The following is a 26,131-nucleotide window of genomic DNA, read 5'->3' as shown; positions in this document are numbered from 1 at the left end:
GGCCTCTCTCATCTTTTTAAGTGGGAGAACTTGCACAATTAGTGGCTGACTAAATACTTTTTTGCCCCACTGTATGGTTAAAGCTGCAAAAAGAAAGAAGATAGGATTTATTCCAAGGCAGCGTTCCTGTTTGCAAAACTGGCTCTTAATTTGCAAAAGCCTAATTTGTACAGAGCAGTCTGTATATATTTTCTAGGTGTATAAATATTTATTAAAAGGTTTTCAATTAATAGGATTAGAAACAACACAAAAGTGGGGACCATGGAAACACAAGTCCATAGATTGTTGCAAACCCATTGCATAGTACGGACTGAGTGTTAAGGGCAGCACAAACATAGCCTAACTGAAATGGATTTTGGGCCCTTTCAGCAGTTGTCAGATAAAACCTGATCTCCCAGTTCCTCTTTCGCAGGACACATCTTGATGATGTCTGTGTTTCAGTAACTTTTTTTTCTTGTGTTAACTAAGGTGACACTATAGGATTTCTACTAGACCTACAAGAGAAAAAAATGATTTTTTATTTAAATGGGAACCAGCTTCCTGCTGAGAAGCAAGTGTTTTCGTCGGCTGTGTAAGTACATTCTTCTGGGGGTGATGACCATTTTACAATAGGTGTCCATCTTTGCAGAATTACTAATATTTAGTGAAATAAGGCTTGACCTTGTACCAGCCTTGAGAAGCACAAAGACTTCATGCCCCTAAGAGAGCCCAGCTGTATACACAGATCGGTCTGATTCAGACAAATATTAAGCCACAACGAGGATTTGTTGGCTTGTGTTTTTTCCAAGCATGATGGGTAGATCCACCCATTTTGATTTAATACAGTGTTAAACCACTGTGGCTTGTGCAATAAATCCTGGTTTTAAAAATCCTGGGATAGGTTTATATGGGAGCACTGGCATGGCTTTGCCTTGGTCCCCTTTCTTTTAAAATAGTTCTTTCCCTCCCTTTTCAAGTACAGCTGACCCAACTCCCTTATTATTCCTTCCCTTCCTTTGCCAGAGATCCTTGTTTTGTGTCTTCTGGGACTGTTTTTCTGCTCCTCTTGCGTTTTCTCAAAGCACATCTCGAGGCTTCTATCTTAACAGGATACAGCAATTTTGAAATTCCAGTCCCTGCAGCTTAGAAAGGGAGACGCAGCTGCTCCGACTGACCCATGTTTTCATCAAGCCCTGTAAATGATGTACCAAAGTCATTGAAAGCTTGTTAATGTTAATGTCTTCTAGATGGTTGTAGATGCGTGTATGCTGTTCTTCAGTTGAGAGTTCAGTGGCAGTTTGACACAGAAGGAAACATTGAGAAAGATATAAAATATTATTACTAATAGAAATAAAAATTAGAAAGGTAGACATATAAGAATCAGATTAGAATAATGAGAATTAATTAAGTGTCAAAGGCCTAGGCATACAGAAACAGATTTGCTTGAATCCAAAGGACAGCAATGTAGTACCAGATCGATTTATTAGAGTGCCATCACTGAGAAGGCCCCCATTCCCCAAAAACCGCCTGGTCTGCTCTAGGTGATGGGAATGCCTACAGAAGATTTTAGTAAACACATAGGGGGAGTCCTTTAGCTACCTAGATTGTAAGTCTAAGGATCTAAAAGTAGAAAGCACCACATTTATTTAGTGTAGAAATGGGCTGAGAATAAATGCAACAAGCTTAGTCTGATAAGCTATAATCTAACCACTCTGTCTGAGTTAGTGATGTGGCTGCCATATTCAAAGCCACACAGCGCTTTCGTAGTTTTCAAAGGCAGCTCCATGTAGAGCATGTGAGTGCCTGTCAACCCAGGCTGATAAAAATCATGCCTTGCTACAGAAGTCATGTATGCCTTCAGGAACAAAGATCGGGTCAAACAGCACCTCAAGGCTGTGAATGCCACTTCTCTGATGTGGCTTCCCAGCAGGTTAAAAAAAGGATTGGGGGTGATAAAGGTTGTGGTCCGGCTTTTAGAGAGCCACTAAAGACGCACAGCCAGTGGCTGACTTTAAAATCATGGGTATTTCCCAGGCTCACCCTGGGAAGATTTACGTGTGTTAGGCAATTTGTATTGTTGCACTGATTTTTTTCCTCCTTTATTGCACAGCTCTGGCTTCTTTGCTGCAGCTAGTTTCATGTCCTATCAACAATGTGAGTTCAACTTTGGAGCAAAGCCTTTCAAATACCCACCATCTGCAAAATTTAACACCTTTAATGATTATGCATTTCTGACAGCAGAAGAGAAAATCATTTTACCAAGGTAATGTGCATGAATCTGAAAGGCCGGGATATACTTTTGTGCCCTGCTTCTTATATTTATTTACAGATATTAAATGATTGTCTTTCTTGGATGAGGAGTTAATGTGTTGCTTCTATTGGTGTGAATGTGATGCCTTGATATATTGTCAGTTATGTGTGTATTTTTCACCTCCTCCTATTTAATCTGCAGACATAGACGCCTGGCCTTGTTAAAGCAAGTGAGCATACGAGAAAATTGCTGTACACTTTGCTGTGACGAAATAGCTGACACAGAACTCAGGCCATGTGGACACAGGTACTTCAAGAAACAGTGACTTTTGATAAGATATTTCTTGTAATTTCCCTGATACCCATTGCCGTGGTATAGTGAACAGTGATCTAGATACACAGCCATTCGGTGTATGTGTCCAAATCAACAACGTGGCAGACAGAGCATTATGTTGCAAACCCCATCTCTTGCCTGTGCATCAGTGACAGGGTCTTGCATCACAACATTCAGATCACCATCACATTGATGTGCAGCTTCAGGGTGCAAGAGAGGAAGGTTGTTTTTGTATGCTGCTTTCCCTGTTAAAGTCTTGGGAGCTGTCAACCAACCTGTTTGGTGCTGTTCTAGTTTTCTAGAGGGACGTCGTGTCGGTGACTCCCTGCGGTCTGAAGAGACCAATTCATTCTCTTCCCTCGAGCCTCTGTCTCTTCATTCCCAAGTTTCTCTGGACTAGATCTGCTAAGAGAAAATGGATTTTGCTTGCTTAAAATCTATGCATTCCCATATCCACATAGTAAATTCTTGCCCCAGAATGCACTATCTTTCCGGGTTCATTCCAAATATTTCCTTAAAGATAGATGTGCCTGTGCCAAACCCACAATAACTATGAATGTATTTTGCACTGTTTTACACTTGAAGTTTGCTTGTTGCTCCTCGGGAAGAAACTGCCGTAGTAACCTATATTGTGTCCTTGCCTTTTTAGTGATCTCTGCATGGAGTGTGCCTTGCAATTAGAAACCTGCCCTTTGTGTCGGCAAGAAATACAGACCCGTGTCCGACAGATTGCTCACATCTCATGACACAGGGAGAACTGTCTCTTGTGGATTTGCCTCTGATCCATTCCATCCAGTGCCAGAAGAAAGGCAGCTCAAACCGAGGTCTGCCCCGCCCCACCTCATTCCCCCACCAGAAGCCCAGCCTGATCCTGTCACCATGACCACAGATGGAAGCCTGTTAAATTGCTCCACAGCCTCATAGTCGGGATGCTTTCTTTTAGCAGTAATGAAAGTTGGTGGTGAAAGCTGAGTTACCTGTTAATTTATCTTCAGCCAAGACTGTTGGAAAGGCCTTGATTCCTTTCTCTGGTTAATTTTTGCTTTTCCTTCCTAACTCCTCCTCCTTACACACTGAAGACTTTGCACTGGAAACATATAATGCATAATCTCCTAAAATGGGGACATATCTGTTTCCCAAAGCCTTTGTTTTGGCAGCCATTATGCATTTTTATTTTTATTATTTTGTCACTGTAGCTTCCTGCTGGTCAGAGTACACCCCTATATATATTTTGGACTGTTAGCATGAAAATGTTAGAGACTTGAAATCTACATGAAGAAACTGATTTCTGATGAAAATTGGTTATTTTCATTCATAGTATTTCTAATTCCTTCAGTTTCAGTATCTACAATTTTGTGAAAAGAAAACTAATTTTCAGGAGGAATTCTTATAAATGCAGCAACAGACTGGAGATAGTTTGATATTCTAGGTATTTTTAAGGTACCATTGATCATTGCTTTTTTTAAAAAATCTGTTCTTGCAAGTTCTGTACATTTTGAAAATACTGAGCTATAGATCTTAAGATCTGGAAAGAACATGGAGCAAATGTGTTAATATTGTTTTGAAGAAATACATGTTTGAATAGCAAATAGCTTGATTTGGTTAACTCCTATTTAAGCAGATTCTAACTAATTTTTATATTATGGAAAGTTTTCGGCTACATAGTACTTCCGTAAAACAGTTGCATCAATCTTGCTCCTAGTTCCTTGTGGATTTCTGAAGTAGCAGAACTTGTAAGATAATGCAAAGCCATATCAAAATGTTCATCCCAAGATGAAGTAAGCTGTGGCCGACCTTGAGAGAGAGAGAGAGAGGGGAAAAAATCTCAAATCCACAATTAACTAATTCCTTTCTTAAGATGATTAACATTACAGATAAGCTTCTGAGACAAGAGCAGAATAAAATGTTACAAAAAGTGGCTGGAATCAGGAAAGACTGAGGAGGAGAAATTGCATAACCCTGTTTTCAGTTTATGGCATGACACACCACTGCCACACTTCATGCTAGCACATTTATTTTTGCAAAGGTCAGGGATATGCAACTGTTATTGAAATAAAAGTTGCACCCATCTTTGCAGTTGCACCACAAAGAGGCCGAGGCCCAGAAAAAGATTTTTAAAGTAGATGGGGAGTGAAAATTGAACACACATTTAATTATTTAACTGTTAATATTTAACAGTTAGCAGCTCCCTGCCTCAAAACTGATTCCCAGGTTTAAAATTAGTAATATGTCAGGAATATTTTATAAAAGAAATTCTCATGTACACGCCGACTCATATAAAGAAGAAGAGGTGATCTAGGAGTTGCTGATGGGCAATAGAATTGGGACTGATGAGTACCTGATACACAGACATCAGCCTTTGTAGTTAGAAAGCTATTCAGTAGGGCTCTGCAAAGCTGCTAAGAGGTGTTTTCAGTCTTCTGAGTGAAGCAGCCCTTCCAAATTCTTTAAAAAGCAATGTGGCCTCCTGCTTTTAGATGCAGAGTAAAGCTGCCGCATTGCTTCATGTTACTTCTGTGCTTGCCTCCAACCCTTTCTAGTAGCTTGGAGAGGCTTCTGCGCAGCACACAGGCTAGAAGAATGTGATGCCCCTCACAGAGGCAATCCGTGGCTGCCTTCCCCAGGCCATGAAATTTTTCACATTGCAAAGCTGTAGTCTTTGCAGTGTCACAAGATTCTTGCCTTGAGAGTCAGAATGCACACATCCTTGAATACCACCCCATCCAGTTTTAGTACCATAATGCTTCAGATTTAAATCTACTGATCTGAAAAAGAGTCTTCAATTTTCTGCTACCTGGGCAAGATACTAAACACCTTGCAAGTGGTTCTGGTTTCTAGGTAGATTTCAGCCTTGCGGTCATCTTCAAGTAGAAGTGCCAGATCCAAAGTTAAAAGCAGATTGTGATTGAGGAAGGGAAGTAGAAGGGAAAAAGAGGAAATCATTTGCTTCGAGAAAGTAGGGGGGAAATCCCACTGGGTTTGCCTAACATAGTTTTTTATACCATATCCATTTGCACTTTTTAAAAGAGGTGCATTAATGCCTTAGCATGGAGAAAATTATCTATGTGGTTGCTAGCAGTCAAAAACAACTTGATGGTACGTGATTATTGCTTTAAAGCATTTTAATGCATCACATAGATTCAATGACATACCTGCCCCTAAAAGATGTCTACGCCTTCATACCCTGCAGAGAATTATGGTTAGGAAGCAGTCCCATTCCCATCTTTGCCGTTTTTATTTGCCACACGGAGACATAGTTTCTCAGGTATTGGAAGTCTCTTATAAGAGGCCTGGGTAGGTTAAAATGAGCAGCACCACCCTAGTCTTCAACAAGTGATTACCAAGCCAAGCCAAAGCCAGCATGCTGATGTATTTAATATCTAGTAGCTGCCTTATAACCCTGTTCTTAATGTTAAAACTATTTTTTTTCCAGCTCTTTCCTTAGAGATTATGTGTATTTTTATTGTTGGCTGAATTTTAAGTTTTCCTTCCATCTTAAGAACTTAGAAGAACCTCCAGGTATTGTAAGCATGTGATGTAGCTAAAATTCAGTGTGGTGGCTTTGATCCATATTTACAACTGCACTGCTATCTTGGAAGACCGTTGCACATTTTACCTTCCTGTAGCCTTTTTCTGCTCCTCAGCCACCTCATGCCCATTTCATCTTGTTCAAGAGAGGGCCCTGAAGGACTGCGGCTGGAGGGACAAGAGTCAGGGGGAGAGGGAAAGCCAAGAGGAACAGATCACCATGAGATGGGCAGAGGGCAAGAATCTGAAGGAATACTTAGATCGTATTGCTTCAAACACTAACTGTGATTCTGCCAGAAAAGCCCTTCTCACTCGCTGTTTGGTCTCAAGCATAGGCATGAAAGTTGTATAATGTTTGCCAACAAACATGCTCAGTTCTGCAAAATCAGCAAGACCTTATGGTAAAAAGAACATCTTGATATTGTTAAGAACTCATGCATCGCATTGCACTTCACGAACTTTCAGGTGCCCAAGACCTGTTTCTGCTGCAACAGATTCACCTCTGTTAAGTCATTCTTAGGGTTAAAAAAATGCACTGGGCCAGAGGCCGCTTGATGTGTGGTGTTACATTGTGCTGTGCTGGGTGGGCAGATTAAAAGGTGGGGCAGCAAGTTCAGGAATGCAAGAGATAATTGTGCCTTTTGCAGAGAGCAGAAATTGAAACAAGATCCCAGCAAACCTGTATAAAAAAGCAAAGCAGCACAACACTTCCAGCTGTTAATGAACAGTGCAAGCTAGTTAATGTACAAACTAAAATTGCTCCTGCAAACAATTGCTTTCTGTTGGGAAGATTGCTCACCGCAGAATATTTGCACGTGCGCGGTTCTGCGCTGTGCATTCAGTCAACATTCGCCTTCTGAGTAGTCAGTGATTCGACCTGAATGATAGCTACCTGGGTGATGCAGAGCCTTTTCTCTCAGCTGTCTTCAAAATAGATGATTGATTCATTCTGGTTTGGTTTCACACCTTTCTACTCAATATAAGACTCTGAGCTGCTTACGATAAGTAAGGAAGATAAATACAAGTTTCAAAGCACAGGCTATCATGATAAATCTTGCAGTATAGTTTAAATGTTCAATATGTTCTTAAGCAAATAATTAAGAGCAAGGTTCAAAAACATGAACACGTGCAGCAGCAAACATAAAAATGGAGGCAGTGCACTGCCAGTAGCCACCCAAGCGATAATTTGATTTGATTCTTTACATTGGATTCAGACGAATAACGGGATGGTCTGTCCCAAGATGCTGATGCGTTTCATTAGCATACAGTGGACCCAAAACAAATGTGTAAATATTTACACATCATGCTAAGTAAGTATGCATGATATTTTTAAAGATTAATAAATCTTAAAGTGGCATTTCACTTAAGATTAGAGAGAGATTTGATTTTTGCCTCTTGTCTTTTACTAGCATTGGGGGGGGGGGGGTGTTGATAGAACTTGGCACTCTGAAACCCGGTAGAATTTAAAAGTTAAATTTCTGAAAATAGGCGCTTCATGTTAGGTTACGGAAACAAAAAAGTGATAGAGATTGCCTCCCAAAACATCCGGCACTTAACATTGTGATGTCAGCAAAAACTATAACTATAGTTATATCAGTTCCTGATAACTTTGTGACTTTGACGGTGTATTTTAATCTAACCAATCTGACACACTTTCGCCAGGAAAACACCAGAGCTGCTTAAAAAGGGGGGAACACCCCACGAAGATGGGCTCGCAACAGAAAAGGCATGACACCAAGCGAAACGGACCGGGGGAGGGAAGAAGAAAACAAGCTTTAGGCCTCCGCTGTTTTACTTGCAACTTCAGCAGTCAAGAGCTGGCATGAAGACAGTTGTTCACGCTAAAGAGCGCAGCAGCTGAAGACCACCGAGGTGGTCATTTGTGGACAGCTGTTGCTTCTCTGCCTGCAACGCCCGAAGCTGAACCCCAACTCCAGACGTCAAAGGCCACGAAGTACGCCTGGCCTAGCTGAAAAGGGCGTATCACGGGGGCAACGGAAGGCGTTGTTTTCGCCCTCAAAGGTCCATCATCTGGGCTAGTGGCTAATGTGCCTAACCCTCTTTCCCGGCTCCTACAGCTGCAATTCTACACTCTCCCCAGCAGCAGAGTTGCATTCAGCAGAACCCTAATCCTAAATGCTCAGAGCTCCCTGCCTTTCTGCGGATTCAGCGTTTCCCTCGGACCGACGCCCAAGGGCCACCTGGTCCCCTCGAGAGCCGCGGGGCCGTTCCCCCGGCCGCTGCTCCTTCGGCGCTGGAGAGCCATGCTCGGCGCCTGTCGCGAGGGCTCCCGCGGCTTCTACGCGGCCTTCCCCGCAGCACCGGCGGTGCCTCCGTGCCGCCCCTCCGCAGATCCGGGGACGCCGAGAAGTGGCTTCTGCCTGCCGACGACCTCGCTCGCTCGCTCGCTCGCCAGGGCCTGACGGCATCCTCCGGTGCGCTGGAGTCGAGTTTCCCTAATGTGGCGGTTTAGGTGCCCGCGGAGCCTGGTTATTTGCCCAACTTGGTTCCACTAACTTCACTCGCGCTGAGGATGATGGGCTCCACAGTTCAACCTGAGCTAGAGAGTCTCTCCTCCGGGTTGGTCAGTAAATGCCCCTGGGGGCCTTGTGAGCGTCTGAAGAGCACTCAACGGGCGGACTTGCAAAGCACATTCTCGCTGACCCTCGCCTGTATTGGTCGTGCCAGCTGGGGCTTCAGGGAGTTATAAACCATCTGGAGGGCATCAAAGGGGCGACACGTGTCTTATAGAAAGCATTTTCGCTCGCTCACACAGACACATGTACACACGCGCACGCCTTCCGCCTGGCAGCCAACCAGCGCCCAGCCCACTCCAACCGCCACGTGTTTGCCTGGTGAGAGGGGACAAGCCCCGCCCTCTCCGCCTCTGATTGGCCTTCCTCAGAGAGCAGAGACGCCCCGCTCCGCCCCGCCCCTTCCTCCCGATTGGCTCTCTACTGAAGGTTGCGTTACCGGAAGTGGCCGTTTCCCGGGCAACGGGAGGGAGAAAGTAGCGGCCCTTTTAACGGACTCGATGGGGAAGCCGCGGCCTTCGCTTCTGGTTTGAATCCGGTGAGCGGCGCGGCGCGGCGCGGAGAAATGGGTAGAAGCCCTCCTGGGCCGCCTGTCGCTGTTAAAGCGGGGGTCCCTGGCCGTCCTGCCCACCATGGCCGAAGGTGGACTGCGCTTGAAGCGGGAGGCTCCATCTCCCGGTTCAAGAGGGGTGCCCTTCGATAGGAAGAGCCGCTGGGGTCCTTCAGCGGCGATTAACGGCCTCCCCGTTTCACCACAGCCCCCTTTTGCTCCAGGAGCAGCCTGTCTTTTTAGTGAATTCGGTATTAAATGTTTGTACAGGCTAAATGCTGCCCTTCCATTTATTTATTTCAATTTATTTAGCAGCATTTCAAAGCTGCCCCAGGCCGGAAGGACTTATTTATTCTAGTTATTTCAATTTATTTATTTGTTTATTTAGTAGCATTTCAAAGCTGCTTCAGGCCCAAAGGACTCATTTAATTAATTAATTAATTAATTAATTTAGCAGCATTTCAAAAAGGGTTGGGTTTTATGGCAGTTGCCTTTTCTGACATTTGTTTTATGGCTCTCCTTCTCTGCTGATAAAAGGCCCACGAATAACATATACTGATACAGGATCCCTGTTGGTCAGTGTGGATGCCCTCCAAATGGGTGGACTTCATCTCCCAGAATTCCCCATGCTCCCTGGGGAATTCTGGGAGCTGGTGCATCCCTGGGCGGAACTCAGCCCAATGGCACCCCCTCATTCATCTCTGTAGCAATAAAAGATTTCTAAAGGAGAATTAACATCCTGAAAGATTAAGGTAAGATGACCAGATCTCAGCTGCATGAATATGGACGATCACTAGATGGCAGCAAGGGACTTCCTGGCAGGCTCTAGTGGTCATTTGGGGTTTGGCCACCCAGATTTGACCATAGTCCTGGTTAAGGTCCCACTTTGCCCACTAGCAGTGGCTAAACTCCCCACCAGGAATTTCTCATTGATTTTATGTCAGCTTCCTCCCTCATCAAGTGCCATCTGAATATGTTGGCCCACAGCTTCCCCACGTCCATTGGCTGTGCTGGCTGGGGGAGGCATGGCAGTTCTATCCCAACTCATCTGGAGGGCTCCAGATTGTGGGAAGCTATTTTAAAGGAAAATGGCAAGAGATCTTTTGGGTAAGTACATGAAGTAACTCTCTAGCGCAATGGTATCCTTGGTTCGCACAGCAGCCAACCACTAGTGTGAATTACACAAACAATGGGTTTTGATTGTCATGGATTTCCTGCCAAACACTTTCAAATCATTGGCTGTAAGGGAGAATCACATATCGCTGTATAAACCTCTATTTTATCCACTGGCCTCCTATTTATACAGTCCTAAATAGATGCATCTTATGGATCCTTGGAGCTGCACTCTCTTTTGTTCCTAATGTTTTGCTTAAATCTTGAATACTGTTCTGTTTCTAGAAGATCTCTTTGGAAGGAAGATGTCTTATTAGGGGGTTATTTATTTATTTTATTTAAAAAATTTGATGTAGCTGCCCATCTTACGGACCATAACCCTGGGCAGCTCACAAAATAACAACAAAAACATGAAAACTATAACAAAACTCCCAACACCCCAAAGACAATATACCCCACCTTCACATCCACCTTCAACTATACTGGGCTCCAGCCTCACTCTACCCCAACCCTTGCAGGAAGAGCCAGCCCTTCAAGGTCTTCTGGGAGGGTGGGAGTCTGCCAGATTTTAGGGTATGACTGCAGTTTTCCATTCAGCTTAACTTCTAAAAAATCCAAGAATTAGAAGAAGGAATCACAAGCCATGTTCAGAACGGCCAGATCCTCACACAAAGTGAACCCCCGCATACTGCACCCTCTTAAATAAAATTAATAAAGTTTGGATTCCATATTAGGGTACAGTAACCAGGGGTTCACTCTGTGAACTCACAGGAGGCGATAATGACAACTGCATTATGTACACCCAAATCTTGTATGTATGGAATCATTGAAGGTCTACAGGCTTGGTGCAACTTGCAGCAAAAATCTTGAATGCTATTTCCTCTTCTGAAGGATTATTTTTTAATTGGTTTTTGGTTTGGCTTATAGGGGGGGTTTTTTGGTCAGTTTTTTTCCTCTTGTGTACTGATTGTTAGCTGTCCAGAGTTATTAATTTAAGATGGGCAACCATAGACATTTTCTTGGAATCATCAAAGGCCCCTTAGTGCCATGCCATTATTTGATCAATACCTTTGACCAGTGTCAACATGCTCTCCCCTCACCATTAATTATTAAAAATCCTCCATGATGAATGATTAAGATGAAAAGCTTCCTGATGCAAGAATGGCAAGTTATTTTCTGTAGAACAGGCATCCCTGTTACAGAGAATCTGAATCCTGGGAGTTGAAGACCACTCATATGGAGGTATTCATATTGGGGGTGGCTGGATGTGCCCTGTATTCTGAGAATGAGTCAACCTATTAAAACGTTTTCTTCATAAACACAGGTGACAAAGCAACAATGGAGACTTTAGAAGAAGAAAATTTTGGTGTATCCATGTAAGTCTATTTCTACTGCAAGGCATGCAATTTCATTAGAAATGTAAGGAAACCAACAATTTGAGGGGTTGGGGGTAGTAACTGAGCCTTGTGACTTTCTATAGGGCCCCAGGAGGGTGGGATGAAAATTCTGGTTCTTTTTTGGAGTGGCTAAGAGTGCGAAGGGGAAGGTGGGGCCTCTGGGAGCCTGAGACTACTGTTTTGGGAGCCAATCTCAGACCACTGGCGTGGGGGATGCAGATGGAACAGATGGCTCTCAGGCTATTTCCACTAGTAATATTCCCTTCAAATATTAAAAACCTGAAAGACTTCGAAATGGTAGGCCTTAGAGGCCTCTGCTCCCATTCCTACTATTCCTTCATATTTCAGGAAGAACATAAAAATGCTGCTGCTGCTGTTTGGCTATTTTGCTGTCAAATTTCAATGGCAGTAGCTCTGAAGGCCAAGAGTCACAAATGGGGTGCTCAGGGTCACGTGTAGATCCTAGGTCGCCCACCCTGACTTAAGTGGTGAAAAGCAACTTCCTTCTAATTCCTTAAGCATGCAGAAAGGCATTAAATCTTACAACAATAAACATTGCGTAGACGAAAGGTTTAATGTGGATTTAGAATCTGGAGGGGTGCATTTCATGATCTGAAAGTTCCAACCTCAACATGGTGCCTTCCAAGGTCAGAATGTTTTGCCCATGAAACTGTTTGCACATTGCCCATCCTTTCCACATCTTTGACAGGTGTGAATACATGAATCTCTAGGCCCCAACTGCAGTGTGATCCAAAAGTGATAGATTCAATGGGTCTATAATACTTCTGTGCCCAGTTTAAGTATAATCAAGATAAGAACAATGTCTAGAATGGTAGTTCTGCAAGTTAATGATGGCTTAAAAGCCACCATATTTATTGTGGCAAAGACATTTGTAGGCTAGATGTTAAGTGCTGTAAGGCAGCACTACATCTGAAAGGTTTATTGCCGTATTACTGGTATTGCTGGTGCAACTGTTCCCAACAGTTATAATCAGTGAATACTGTAAATACTGATTACTTATTACCTATGTTATTTTGATATTCCCTCGGGGGAGAAACATCTAGATTCAAATTAATACTAATTTCAACATTAAACGCCAAAATAAAGTTTTTCTCTTGCTGATCCTGCTGCTGATACTAGAACCCTGCATTAATTGTTATAATACTTAATAAAATAAATCTAGGCTTGTTTTATGCAATATGTATTTCACTTTCCATGGTTACTTAAATCTAAATTGCTCATCTCTTATTTCAGCTCATCACCTTCTGATGCTGAATTTGATGCTATTGTAGGATATTTGGAAGATATTGTAATGGGTGAGTTCTGCTTTAACAGTTAATACTGTCTCAAAAAAGCCTTCATCAGTACTCCAGCCTCACAAACAACAGCTTCTATCTGAGCGATAATCATAAAAAATATATTCACCTAATCTCAGTCATAAATGTAGTCCAGGTTCACCAGGAGAACAGCCTGAAGAGGAATAGGCAGCCAAGTCAAACATTAGTGAGCTCTTTGTACCAAGGCATTATTATGCTTGAATGATGTTGCTTGCAGCAAATGTACCAAGCTGGGCTGTTTTCTACATACTTAGAAACCCTGTCCTCATCTGAGCACAACCAGCTGTGATTAGACCTGGCTTCTCTCAGAAGGTTGCTCCTGAATAACCCATTTCAAGTTTCTGAGGGTAACTGAGCATTTTCCTGCCTCTCTTTGGGTTCTTCTACCCTCAACTAAGTGTGTTCTTGAGGAGGGAGGCTTCTGGTCTAGGCCAGAGCCTGCTGGGTGGGATGGTAGTCTGTTTTTGACTTGGTGTGGGACCTAAGGTCTAAAAGTACTATTGCTGCCCCTGGGATCAAAGGCATCTGCTCAGACCATCAGTTTTGCCAGAACGATGAGCAGATGCCCACAGAGATATCTTCTTTTGGACTTGCTCTTCATCTGAGGAAGACCTTGAAGCAAAACCATGACTGTTGTTAGATGGCTGTTTAAATCTATTATTTCCAAGTTCATTGAAGATTTTAAATAAAATGTCTTTAGTGTTGCTATTTTTAATATGTCTGCTAGATAGATTTGATCTGTGTTGTCTTGTAAGAGCATAAATTATCTGGAACAGGAGTTTCCAAGCTATGTGCCATAGAACCCTGGGGTTTCACAAGAACTTGAGGGGGTTCCGTGATAGATGATCAGGTGAGCGTTCAGAATGATCAAACAATCTACTCAAGGCCCATTTGCTCAAGAAGTTTGCTATTCCTGCATAAACCACCATGTTAATTAATCACAAAAAAGGGAATAAACATTGTCCCCTGTTGCTTATCCAACCCCATTTATCCAGTGAAACTTCCAAAAGGCTTTTAGGAGACTCAGCCTTGCTTCTAAGAACTTCTGATCCTGCAAGAGGCTTTTCTAGCTAGCAATAAATGCAAGTGGTTGCATAGATGGTGCCCCAACAAGTTGCAGCTGTGCTGTTGTCATGGCTGACATGGAGCACAATGTGCTGGATTTCAAGTTGAATGTACCAGGTCAATGAATGTGGCTACTGTCTTTCAGCTAAATAGCCACACTGGATGCAGCTGTTTTGTGATTTCAGATGATGACTTCCAACTGATACAAAGAAACTTCATGGATAAATACTACCAAGAGTTTGATGACACGGAGGAGAATAAACTAGTGTACACACCTATCTTTAATGAATATGTAAGTTTGTGTTCCTGTGATGGTCTTTTTTGTCCATATAGATGAGGTTTTCTTCTGTAGCACATGCAGAGGCCAAATTACTGATGGGCTTGTTTATAAAGATGCTAAAAGTTTGAGCTGGGCAAGAATGTGCAGGGTCTTCTGGCTTCATTCATATGCCAAGAAACGTGTGGCTTTGTAGAGCATCCAGGAAGCTCTGCAGGTGACAGGCAGGAGTGGCCTCATCACCTGCCCTGTCACTTCATCCAGCCTGGCCAGTGCTTGTGAAGGCAATGTCAGAGGTTGCGCAGCTGAACCCCAGCAAACAATGCAAGCCAGCATGAAGGAATTCTCTTCTGAGTACCTTCTCTGCATCTTGTTTAATTACCCCAATGCACTTCAGATATGCCATCATTTCTTCAAGGGCTCTGAAATACACACCAAGAATTGTAAAATGCAATTTTACTTTTTACTAAAATGCAAATGTACTTTTACAAGTACAATATTTACTTAATTTAAAAATACACCACAATGTTTTCAAAGCACCATGAGCTAGTAAGATAGATCAATCTGCTTTACAGTTTATTTCATCTACCTTACTAGTTCATGGCGCTTTGACAACATTTTCCCAGGCAAGAGATACAAATAATTTATAATGCTAAATACGGAGGAATAGTTCCTTTTTTAAAAAAAAAGTAATTGTATGGTCTATCTCAAATCTTATTTACCAAACTCCCAGGATTTATAACTTACAGAAATGTTTCTCCCTGCATAGCAAGACAAGATTATTTTAATCTCCTGCCAGATATGTATTTGCTGTACTATTTATTTCACATGCCTAAAGAGGTGACAGCATCCAGCTGATCTTATCTGATCTCAGGAAAGCTAAGCAAGGTGGCACATGGGTAGCAGTACTCCTCTGGGAGGCTGCCAGGGACCTCAGGGCTGTGGACTTGCCCAGGAGATTGAAACAGCATCCTGGAAGAAGGCAGTGGCGAACCAGGCTTTCAGATTGCTGCCAAGAGGACAAGTTGAGCTGGACGTGAGGTTGCTTACCTTTAACCTTGCATTGCAAAACCTATTTTCCATTCCACTGGCACTTTGTACATCTGCTTATGCCTTTTACAACCCTTTGTATCTATTCTTAATTGCTGAGTTCTTGAAAAAGAGAGCACATCCAACACTGCAGCCTAATTGAATAAAACACAGATAACTGTACCTTTAATACCAGATTAAGCAGGCAGAGGGTTTATTTTTGCCACAGATCCATTAAAGGTGCAGCTGTAAGAGCTAAATCAGAAGTATGCAGTCTGAATTATCCCTGGGTCATATTTAGCTTCTGAATGGTAACCTGTTATTTTTTAGTTGTGTCCTGAAGTCTGGATCCTCGACTCATTGTGTTTACAAAGACTGTTTAAAATCTTTCACGCCAGTCACTTTCTTGAGGTGGAAAATCAGGTGCAGATATTTTGATTGGTAGACTGAAGTATTGCCAGTAATATCCTGTTGTGTATGGGCATCATGTAGTAGGCATCGCCCAACTTGTTATCCTCAAAATTATTTGGGACTCATCTCAGAATTCCCAGCCAGCCCAGTGGTTGAAGAGGACCGATAATGAATAGATGTCCAGTGGAAGCTCCTATGTCGTCAGCAAGTGTTCTTTCTGTCAAGGAATGTCACCCACAGGGATCACGGAGTGAGGAACAGCATTCCCCCGAGATTCAAATGGCCCCAACCCTAATGGAACTAAGAAAGCCACAAAAGCATACAGTGGGGCAAAAAAGTATTTAGTCAGCCACCAATTGTGCAAGTTCTCCCACTTAAAAAGATGAGAGAGGCCTGTAATTTTCATCATAGGTATACCTCAACTATGAGAGACAAAATGGGGGGGGAAAATCCAGAAAATCACATTGTCTGATTTTTAAAGAATTTATTTGCAAATCATGGTGGAAAATAAGTATTTGGTCAATATCAAAAGTTCATCTCAATACTTTGTTATATATCCTTTGTTGGCAATGACAGAGGTCAAACGTTTTCTGTAAGTCTTCACAAGGTTTTCACACACTGTTGCTGGTATTTTGGCCCATTCCTCCATGCAGATCTCCTCTAGAGCAGTGATGTTTTGGGGGTGTCGCTGGGCAACACGGACTTTCAACTCCCTCCAAAGGTTTTCCATGGGGTTGAGATCTGGAGACTGGCTAGGCCACTCCAGGACCTTGAAATGCTTCTTACGAAGCCACTCCTTCGTTGCCCGGGCGGTGTGTTTGGGATCATTGTCATGCTGAAAGACCCAGCCACGTTTCATCTTCAATGCCCTTGCTGATGGAAGGAGGTGTTCACTCAAAATCTCACGATTCATGGCCCCATTCATTCTTCCCTTTACACAGATCAGTCGTCCTGGTCCCTTTGCAGGAAAACAGCCCCAAAGCATGATGTTTCCACCCCCATGCTTCACAGTAGGTATGGTGTTCTTTGGACGCAACTCAGCATTCTCTCTCCTCCAAACACGAGGAGTTGAGTTTAGACCAAAACGTTCTACTTTGGTTTCATCTGACCATATGACATTCTCCCAATCCTCTTCTGGATCATCCAAATGCTCTCTAGCAAACTTCAGACGGGCCCAGACATGTACTGGCTTAAGCAGGGGGACACGTCTGGCACTGCAGGGTTTGAGTCCCTGGCGGCATAGTGTGTTACTGATGGTAGCCTTTGTTACTTTGGTCCCAGCTCTCTGCAGGTCATTCACTAGGTCCCCCCATGTGGTTCTGGGATTTTTGCTCACCGTTCTTGTGATCGTTTTGACCCCACAGGGTGAGATCTTGCATGGAGCCCCAGATCGAGGGAGATTATCCATGGGCTTATATGTCTTCCATTTTCTAATTCTTGCTCCCACAGTTGATTTCTTCACACCAAGCTGCTTGCCTATTGCAGATTCAGTCTTCCCAGCCTGGTGCAGGTCTACAATTTTGTTTCTGGTGTCCTTCAACAGCTCTTTGGTCTTGGCCATAGTGGAGTTTGGAGTGTGACTGTTTGAGGTTGTGGACAGGTGTCTTTTATACTGATAACAAGGTCAAACAGGTGCCATTACTACAGGTAACGAGTGGAGGACAGAGGAGCCTCTTAAAGAAGTAGTTACAGGTCTGTGAGAGCCAGACATCTTGCTTGTTTGTAGGTGACCAAATACTTATTTTCCACCATGATTTGCAAATAAATTCTTTAAAAATCAGACAATGTGATTTTCTGGATTTTTCCCCCCATTTTGTCTCTCATAGTTGAGGTATACCTATGATGAAAATTACAGGCCTCTCTCATCTTTTTAAGTGGGAGAACTTGCACAATTGGTGGCTGACTAAATACTTTTTTGCCCCACTGTAGCTATTCCCACAGGCTTAGAGGCTGAGATGGTGTCATGTCCCCTCTTGTGGTAGCTGCTTGTTTAATTTATGTTCACCAGAGTACAAGCATAGGTATAGCTTCTGTAGTGTCTATTGTTTTAATTATTGTTATTTTAACCTGGTTGATGGATGCCAGGTATGTATGCCACTCACAACTGGGACAACATATAAACACAGGAAGTACATAAATTAAAAATGTAGCATTTCTCATTTTAGATCTGCTTAGTTGAAAAATATATTGAAGAAAAACTCCTGGACAGGATTCCTGGTTTCAGCATGTCTGCCTTCACCTTGTCTTTACAGTAAGTTGGGTTTCTGTCTTGTCTTGGTGTTTCAAGTTGGTTGTGTTCTCTCTGTTCTGAAGCTGCTCTGAGACCCTGAGGGAGGTGCTGTGATGTTGGGAGAACTTTCTTCCTCTGTAACTCTTCCACTCTTCCACTCCCCTTTTGAGTCTCCTGCAGGTGAGATTGCTTGCATTGGGTTTAATGGCATGTTGCCTCAGGAGTGTCTTTTAGAGGCACCACCTTGTATACATTTTTCTTTTTTTCCCCATGTGGGTGCCCAGTAAAATAATAGCAAGACAAGCTCTGACCACCTGTTACAGACACACGGACAGACAAATGAATTTCTTGTCTTTTCCCCCCTAGAACTTCATAGTTACCTTCCAGATCTAATAGCAAAATAACGGTAGAGGCTTTTGCAGAGAAGAAGCTGCAAGCCTGTGGGTGGGGAGAATTTGCAGGCGATAAAGGCATTCAAGAGGGGACGTGGTGGCGCAGCAGCTTAATGACGCTGAAAGTTGCCGGCCAGAAATGGCTGACGCTTCGGCGGTTCGAGTCCAGCCTTCGTGCTAAACAGGGTGAGCTCCTGTTTCCTTCCCAGTTCCTGTCAACCCAACAGGTTGAAAACTCACGTGAGTAGATAAATGGGTACTCTCACCACGGTGGGAGGAAAAATGCTGGCGGCGCCTTGGAAAAAAGGAGTCGGGAGCAGTTGCCGGTAAAACGCGAAACCGCGCTCGCCCGAAAAAAGGGCGCGAAGCAACGGAAACCCCGCCTCCTGCGCGCGCCAGCTGGGCTCTGCTCTAGGAAGGAGGCTCTGGCAAACCACTTCCGAAACACCTTGCCTTTAAAACTCGTCCAAGCAGTCACTGCAGAGTCGGTAACGACTGAGCGCAGATTAAAAAAAAAAAAAAAAGCACTCAATTCATCTCTTAAGATACTCCCCAGATCCTAAAAGGGTGGTGTCCAGTGGCAGAATAGTTGCCTATCCTTCCCTCTAAGTAGGGGATTGCATTTCCTATATCCCATATGGACTTAGGGATGGCCTGCACAAGTAAGTCCATCTACGTGCCAGTACATCAGAGAGCCTCACACAAGCAGAGTTGCATTAAGGGATCAAAAAAACAGTAATTTCATATTTCACAACTCAGGATTACTTGGCACCGAATGCAGCGATGAAAGAACAATTTGTGCCAGAATCCTTAAGCAGGAATTCCATTTTACACTGAGATTTCAAATTATGCAATTTGCCTATGGATTTAATGTTACGTTAAGATTCCTGCCCTCCCATGGAGAAGGAGGAATGTGAAGAAAATTGGCAGCCATCTCTCTGATTACGGCTGCTTATCATTCCTTTTTAGATTAGATCAAAGCTACTGTCAGCATTTTAATTTTGATTAATGACATTCCTCCTGTCTGCCTTAATTTTTCTTTGCTTTTTTGTGGGGGTGGCCTTTTTTCTTATCATGTCTATTCATCTAGTTCTTCAGGGACTGTTGAAAATATTCTAAGTAACTCTGTCATTTTCTGCCCAATCGCTGTTATGTAAGGGGTTACAGATAGTCATCATTTAATGACTCTTTTTTAGCAACCGCTCGAAGTTACGGTGCTGAAAAAATAACTTTATGACTGGTCCTTGCATTTTCAACTATCGCGCTCTCCTGCAGTCATGTGATCACCATTTGCATGCTTCACAGCCGGCTTCCAACAAGCAGAGTCACCGAAGAAGCCAGCCGTGAAATCGCAAGTCGTGGCCACATGATGTCTCACTTAACGACCGTGGCGCTTAGCAACAGAGTTGCTGGTCCCAATTGTGGTCGTTAAGTGAGGACTACCTGTAGTTTTTTCTCTTCACTTCTTCAGGTCAGATTTTGTAATCCCTCTCCTTTCACATCCTTTAAAATATCAAATACCTTTCCACATTAATGACAGATCCAAATCCCTCACTTGCAGGCAGCACAAGGATGAAATAGCTGGAGACATTTTTGATATGCTTCTCACATTTACTGACTTTCTGGCATTCAAAGAGATGTTCCTGGATTATAGAGCTGTAAGTATTTCAAAACTGGCCTGGGGGTGAGTGCTGAACATCAGTTTGCTGGTCCCTCTGAGCTGGGGACATTTTTTCCCACTAGCAGTGGCTCTCCAGGGTCATGGGAAGAGGCTTTTTGCCAGCCCTTTTTACTGGAGATGTCAGAAATCAAACCAGGCCCCTCCTGCATATGAAAATCATATGCTCTACTGTGGAACTCCTTCCTTGTTTCTGCATTTGGAGAGGGAGAAGTGGGACCCCGATCTGAGGCAAGGGAAGTACAGGTAGTCTTTGCTTACTGACTGCCTTGTTCAGCGAGTGTTCAAAGTTAGGTCAGTGCTGAAAAGATAACTTTATGACCAATGCCCACATTTACAACCTTTGCAGCATCCCTCAGTGATGTGATCTCCATTACAGTCAGTACGTGTTGTCCTGTGCCTGACCTGTTGTTCCCCCCCCCCCGCTTGCAGAGCAGAGAGATTGGAGAGGAAGGGATTACAAGAGAGTAAGCAGGCACACCATGGGGAATATGCATTGAAAGCAATGTGCTGGCAGCCCTGACCATGTTATGCAAACAGCTCAGGATACTCCCCATAGTGTGCACGTTTACTCTCTTGTAATCCCTTCCTCTTCAATCTCTCTGTGTTGCAAGGCAGGGGAGAAAAAAAAACAGGTCAGGCACAATGGAGATTGCCTACAGAAATTGCTTGTTTCCCCCCCCCCCCTCCTTGCAATGCGGAGAGATTGGAGAGGAAGGGATTACAAGACAGTAAGCAGGCACATCATGGGGAATACACCAGGCTGTTTGCGTAGTGCACTTAGGGCTGCCAGTGCATTGCTTTTAATGCATATTCCCCATGGTGTGCCTGCTTACTCTTGTAATCTCTTCATTTCCAGTGAATGTAAATATAAACATCGATTCTCTTCTTGCTAATTATCCTAGCGCCAGGGCGAGCATTCCAAAGGGTAGAGGGGTGGGGGAAAAGGAAAGCACAGTTGTGGTCACATGATTTCCCACTTAGCGATGCTTCATTTAATAACAGAGCTGCCAGTCCCAGTTGTGGTCACTAAACAAGGACTACTGTAGGCGAGGCTGCTGTACACATGATACTTCTCCATGGAAGTAATGTTGCATTTGGGTTCATCCAACATACTAAATCTGGGTTAACTAAACATGGCTGCTGCGCTTGCAGAACATATGCCCCCCCAGCAAATAAAACATGTGATGGCTTGGCTCAAACAGCAGGCTGAGGCAATTACTAGTTTCCGAGAACATACTGAACCTCAGGGTACCCAACCCATTTTAGCTAGTCCAGCATGAAAAGTCTGGCAAAACACTCTAGACAATAAAAATGTTCTCAGGCCATCAGGACTGAGGTTTACTGTGAATGCTTTTAATCTGATAACATTTTCAGTGCCTGCACTGTTATTTTAAGATCTGTGCCAGTTTCACAAGACTTTCTCAGGAAACTTATTCAGAAAAATGGAAGCCTAAGCTTCACATTAAGATAAAGATGGCTTAGCCATGGTTTGTGGAATAAATTACCATTGGCTAAATATGTAAAACATATTGTAAATCCTGTGTTCATACAACCAATGAGCCAGAACAAACAAAACCTTGTTATGACTTAGTGCAAAGTGTGAATCCAGTGTGTATCTACTTTACAACCCCACTGATAAATTTAAAATGAAGATTGTAAGGCTGGACTTTATATTTTTTTGTCTGGATTAAGAAGACCTGAAATGGCCAAGAGGCCTCAGTTTCAAAAAACTGATTAGCTGCATCCAGAAATAATCAAGGAAAGATTATGCCCAGCTCTAATAGTTTTTTCCCCTCCTGACTCTACTTTCTCCAAGACTAATTGGGGATTTTTAGTATGAGAAGGTGATATAATGCTGCAGGTTACTTGTGGACGCCTGGCTAGTGGGCGTGAGAGTTTTTCAAAATGTCCGAGATGGCCTGTCCTCTCCATTTAGTTCTGTTGGGTTGGATTCGGTTGGGTCAGGTTTACGGGCAGTCTGATGCTCAGTACATCTTTGCAGGGAAGTACCACAACTTCAGTTCAGGGGGATTCACTTCCAAATAGACTTGGGAGATCTAATGTTTGTAACCCTTTCTGGGGGGTGCACAGGTTTGGCCTCAGTCACCAAGGCAGGGAAAGCATCACTGTGGGGTATGTGCGACCATGCATCTGCCATGTATTCGGCAGAGTTTGTCAGCAATTAGAGTGGCGGGGAGGACATGGATCATGGAGATTAGCAGGGAAATACAGAACATTTGTCACAGAGAAAGCAGGCAGGTGTGCAGTCTGTGACCCCTTAGAATCCCCTCCAGCTTTCCCCTCAGCAGTGACCCACCGCTAAAATCCTTGTTTTTCGTGAACGTTAAATGCGTTGAGTTTTTACAGGAGGTGTTAGATTGTAGTGGAATTTCTCATCCAGAGCTCCGCAAAAAATAAACCCCGGTGTTGTGAACAGCTTTCCTTTTTCATCTGCCGGTCTTTTCGTTAGAAGTGCCACAGAACTGAAGTGTTTGTGTGTCTCGGTCTAGGAGAAAGAAGGACGAGGCCTGGACCTGAGTGCTGGATTGGTGGTAACACCTTTAAGCAAGCCCTCCAGGTCACCCCCGCAGAACAGCCTGTGGCATTAGTTTTTGGCTCCAAAGGAGGGCCTCGTCTTCCCTTGGGATGCTCCAGACATGGAAGGGAGGAACGAGGCACCTCGGCAGGCTTGGTCTTCTCTTCGGCTCCTCGTATGAATTGTTCCCCTGCCCGCCCATCCATCCGCCCATCCGAGCACTTGAACTCTTGCTCTTTCCACCCAACTGGACTTTACATTGTGGAGATGAATAAGTGCAGTCGCTTCTTTGAGGGCATCCTGGCTTCTCTTCTTTGTGGGACAACGGTCATGGAAGACTAGTGTTGGGTGTGATGGGTCCAACTGTACAGCCCTGCAGAGTTTCAGAACCACTGGACATCTGGCAAATTGTCTTTGTGTGGCTATATATGAAACACTTTGACTTTTACAGGTAATGTGTATCTGGGTGCTTACGTCTGGCAAATTGTCTTTGTGTGGCTATATATGAAACACTTTGACTTTTACAGGTAATGTGTATCTGGGTGCTTACGTCTGTGTTTGATGCAAATGTTTTATATATATATATATATATATATATATATATATATATATATATATATATAGCATGAAAATGGTACAATATGTTCTCTATTGATTGTGAACTCAGGCCCTTCTCCAGCCAACAGACTAACTGTTTCTCTTCACTTGTGGGCTTTCACCTGAATTACCAAAGAGGCCATGACATTTTTGAAATCTGCATTTCATCTCTTCCGGGAAACATACCATACAGTGTCCGTGCTATTATCCTACAATGAATCTAGCTATTACAACCTCCCACAAGGTCTTTGAGAACTACGTTTCTAGTTTCCTCAGTCAAATTCTTGTTTGCAAAGTCTTGCTTCCCTCCACATTGAGCCAGATCAGCTCATCGAGTGCCAGTGACGTAAATTGCCCATTGCAGCTCCTTTCCAAGTTCTTTTTGACCCCTGCGTAAGTTTGTGCTTCTCCTGCTGGAAAGGATGGGGCAACCGTGGGCACCATGAGTCGTGCCATGCCGCAGGGGGCCCAGCCACCCTCAGTAGGCAGCTGTTCTTTACTCTCTCCCTTGGCAGGAATGCGAATCTATTCACCTGCTGCTCTTCTATCTGCCCCTTGGGTAGGGGAGAGGTTGTTCAGTACAGAACCAGGAATCCCTTGCAAAACCATGTTTTAAAAGACTGGAGAGAGTAAAGGGAAAAACATGGGGTTTCTAATAAGCAGTTACAATATTCATAGTTGCCGCAGTCTTTTTCTTTTTTGTAATGTTCTCAGACTGGAAGTTGGTCTCCAGTGGCATTTTCAAGATTTTTATCCAGAAGCGCGTTCTACTTTGTGAAGGATATTTAATTTTTCAGCCAACAGTATTCATTCTCACAGGTTCCTGTGTATAAAAGCTCACAATATGAATGTATTGGGCATTACTAAGATTGAATTGCGCAGGTAATGCATTATCAGACAGGCCTGGTGAAGCATCCTGGAAATATTAACAGTATTTACCTTGGTACTGTTTGCTTTTTCAAAAGTCCAGTGTCTCCTTCAGTACAATCAGTACTTGGATAACAAGGATTGGAATTCAGGATCATATCCAGAATTTCTCTTTCTTCTCCTCCCCCCCCCTTTTCTATTTTGCCATAATTGCCAATTTAATTGTGAAGGCACTATATTTCAGCATCTCAAGGAGCCTGAGAGGAGGAACAAGGAAAAAAATTTTTTTTCCTAACACAAATGTGTTAGATGACCATCTTGTGGGCTTGGAAAAGGATGAATTGTAGGTCAATATAGCCAGGAGCATCAGGTCAGGAAGGCTAGGTTAAGTGTGCTGGATTCATGTCACTATAGGCTAAATGTATTTTTAGAAGATACTCCCTGTAGTATTGAATAGGCTTGAGAGGTCCTTGGAGCACTGCACAGAAAACATCATAGATGTGGCGTCTAGGAAACATCTGCCTTCAAGAGTCTCGTGGCAGCACCCGCAGTGATATGTGAACACTTGTCTTGTAGTTCAGGTTACTTCATGCTAACAATAAAATCTGCGTGCTTGATAAAAGAAATCCTGTGGAATGTGGCAAATAAATTATTCCGCCAGGTTAAAGATGATCCTCTCTGGATGTGCAGATAGAAAATGATGTTTTGTTTTGTTTTAAAAAGAAGCTTTTCAAGTAATTCATTCAATGGCTTTTGCCATTTGACTTGCCCTTTGCCTTCCTATTCCCTTCCCCAAACTCCTGACCTGGCCATTTAAGTGTGAGAGTGCATGTGTGTGTATTTTCATTCTGCTCTACACTTTGATTCTGAAGTAACTGCTGAGTCTTGCATTCGGTCACCTGCTTCCGTAGTCAAAGGCGAAGAGAGAGAGGTCAGCCCTGCTGCTGGAGGAGCAAACTGGGGTTTGAAAGGTGGCGCAGCCCTGGGCTCCTTCGCGGCTGTTTGTTCCGTCTCCACAGCAGCTGGTAGAGGTGGCTGTTGATACTCCCCTTGGACCGTAAGGTGGAGCTGATGAAGGAGAGGGATGTGGAAGAAGAGCACAGGATCGTAATTCTCCTTCCCAAATCTTCAGATGTACCCTCCAGCCCCCAAAAGGGTACCGCTCCTGGCCCAGCCAGTGCTGGAGGGAAAATTGTTTGGCACCCAGATATGATTCTTGACTTCCATCAGGAAAGAATGACAAAATGTAATAAATAACTTTAACAATTAGAGTCCTGCTATGCTTGAAACTCATTAACTCTTAGTTACTGAGCTTCTTTTCTACTTTCTGAAATTTTACTGGACTCTTGCTGTCCTCCTCTTTTATTTCTGCAGGTTGAAGGGCTGAAAATGTTTTGTTGTTGTTGTTCAGACTAGCCATAGAAGGAAAACACAACTTCGGCTCTTACATTTCAAACTAAGTCATTACTGCTAGACGCTCAGGGTACAATTTACATGCTTCTAGCCTGAAAGCCAAGATCATATCTGGCGCTATCTACAGTGGGGCAAAAAAGTATTTAGTCAGCCACCAATTGTGCAAGTTCTCCCACTTAAAAAGATGAGAGAGGCCTGTAATTTTCATCATAGGTATACCTCAACTATGAGAGACAAAATGGGGGGAAAAATCCAGAAAATCACATTGTCTGATTTTTAAAGAATTTATTTGCAAATCATGCTGGAAAATAAGTATTTGGTCAATATCAAAAGTTCATCTCAATACTTTGTTATATATCCTTTGTTGGCAATGACAGAGGTCAAACTTTTTCTGTAAGTCTTCACAAGGTTTTCACACACTGTTGCTGGTATTTTGGCTCATTCCTCCATGCAGATCTCCTCTAGAGCAGTGATATTTTGGGGCTGTCGCTGGGCAACACGGACTTTCAACTCCCTCCAAAGGTTTTCCATGGGGTTGAGATCTGGAGACTGGCTAGGCCACTCCAGGACCTTGAAATGGTTCTTACGAAGCCACTCCCTCATTGCCCGGG

The 26,131-nt window shown here is 43.4% G+C and overlaps 2 protein-coding genes across 2 annotated transcripts in view; both read left to right on the top strand.

Moving 5' to 3' along the window:
* RSPRY1 (ring finger and SPRY domain containing 1) overlaps window positions 1-7,449 on the top strand; it is a 40,500-nt gene extending 33,051 nt beyond the window's left edge. Inside the window, exons 12-15 of the mRNA XM_007437580.4 lie at window positions 469-571; window positions 2,090-2,242; window positions 2,432-2,536; window positions 3,213-7,449. Of these exons, the coding sequence (XP_007437642.1) occupies window positions 469-571; window positions 2,090-2,242; window positions 2,432-2,536; window positions 3,213-3,309 (458 nt within the window). The 3' untranslated portion in view covers window positions 3,310-7,449. The remainder of the gene's footprint in view (window positions 1-468; window positions 572-2,089; window positions 2,243-2,431; window positions 2,537-3,212) is intronic.
* Window positions 7,450-9,043: 1,594 nt separating this feature from the next.
* Window positions 9,044-23,256, top strand: ARL2BP (ARF like GTPase 2 binding protein). The gene is made up of 7 exons (XM_007437579.4): window positions 9,044-9,163; window positions 11,613-11,664; window positions 12,940-13,001; window positions 14,273-14,379; window positions 17,970-18,055; window positions 19,988-20,084; window positions 22,618-23,256. The coding sequence occupies exons 2-7, from the start codon at window positions 11,627-11,629 to the stop codon at window positions 22,714-22,716; spliced, it is 489 nt and encodes a 162-aa protein (XP_007437641.1). The 5' UTR covers window positions 9,044-9,163; window positions 11,613-11,626; the 3' UTR covers window positions 22,717-23,256.
* The last annotated feature ends 2,875 nt before the right edge of the window (window positions 23,257-26,131 follow it).

Source organism: Python bivittatus, unplaced genomic scaffold, assembly GCF_059951505.1.
Source record: "Python bivittatus isolate LINGU-HERP-01145 unplaced genomic scaffold, Pbiv_v1 ctg000190_np1212, whole genome shotgun sequence".
Classification (NCBI taxonomy): domain Eukaryota; kingdom Metazoa; phylum Chordata; class Lepidosauria; order Squamata; family Pythonidae; genus Python; species Python bivittatus.
Note: the sequence above shows the minus strand (reverse complement) of the source record. Positions and strands in the feature narration are given on the sequence as shown.

Coding starts and splice junctions, on each gene's coding strand:
- ARL2BP (XM_007437579.4), top strand. CDS start 11,627: ATGGAGACTTTAGAAGAAGAAAATTTTGGTGTATCCAT. Junction 13,002..14,272: donor TTTGGAAGATATTGTAATGG/GTGAGTTCTGCT, acceptor TTGTGATTTCAG/ATGATGACTTCCAACTGATA. Junction 18,056..19,987: donor GCCTTCACCTTGTCTTTACA/GTAAGTTGGGTT, acceptor CCTCACTTGCAG/GCAGCACAAGGATGAAATAG.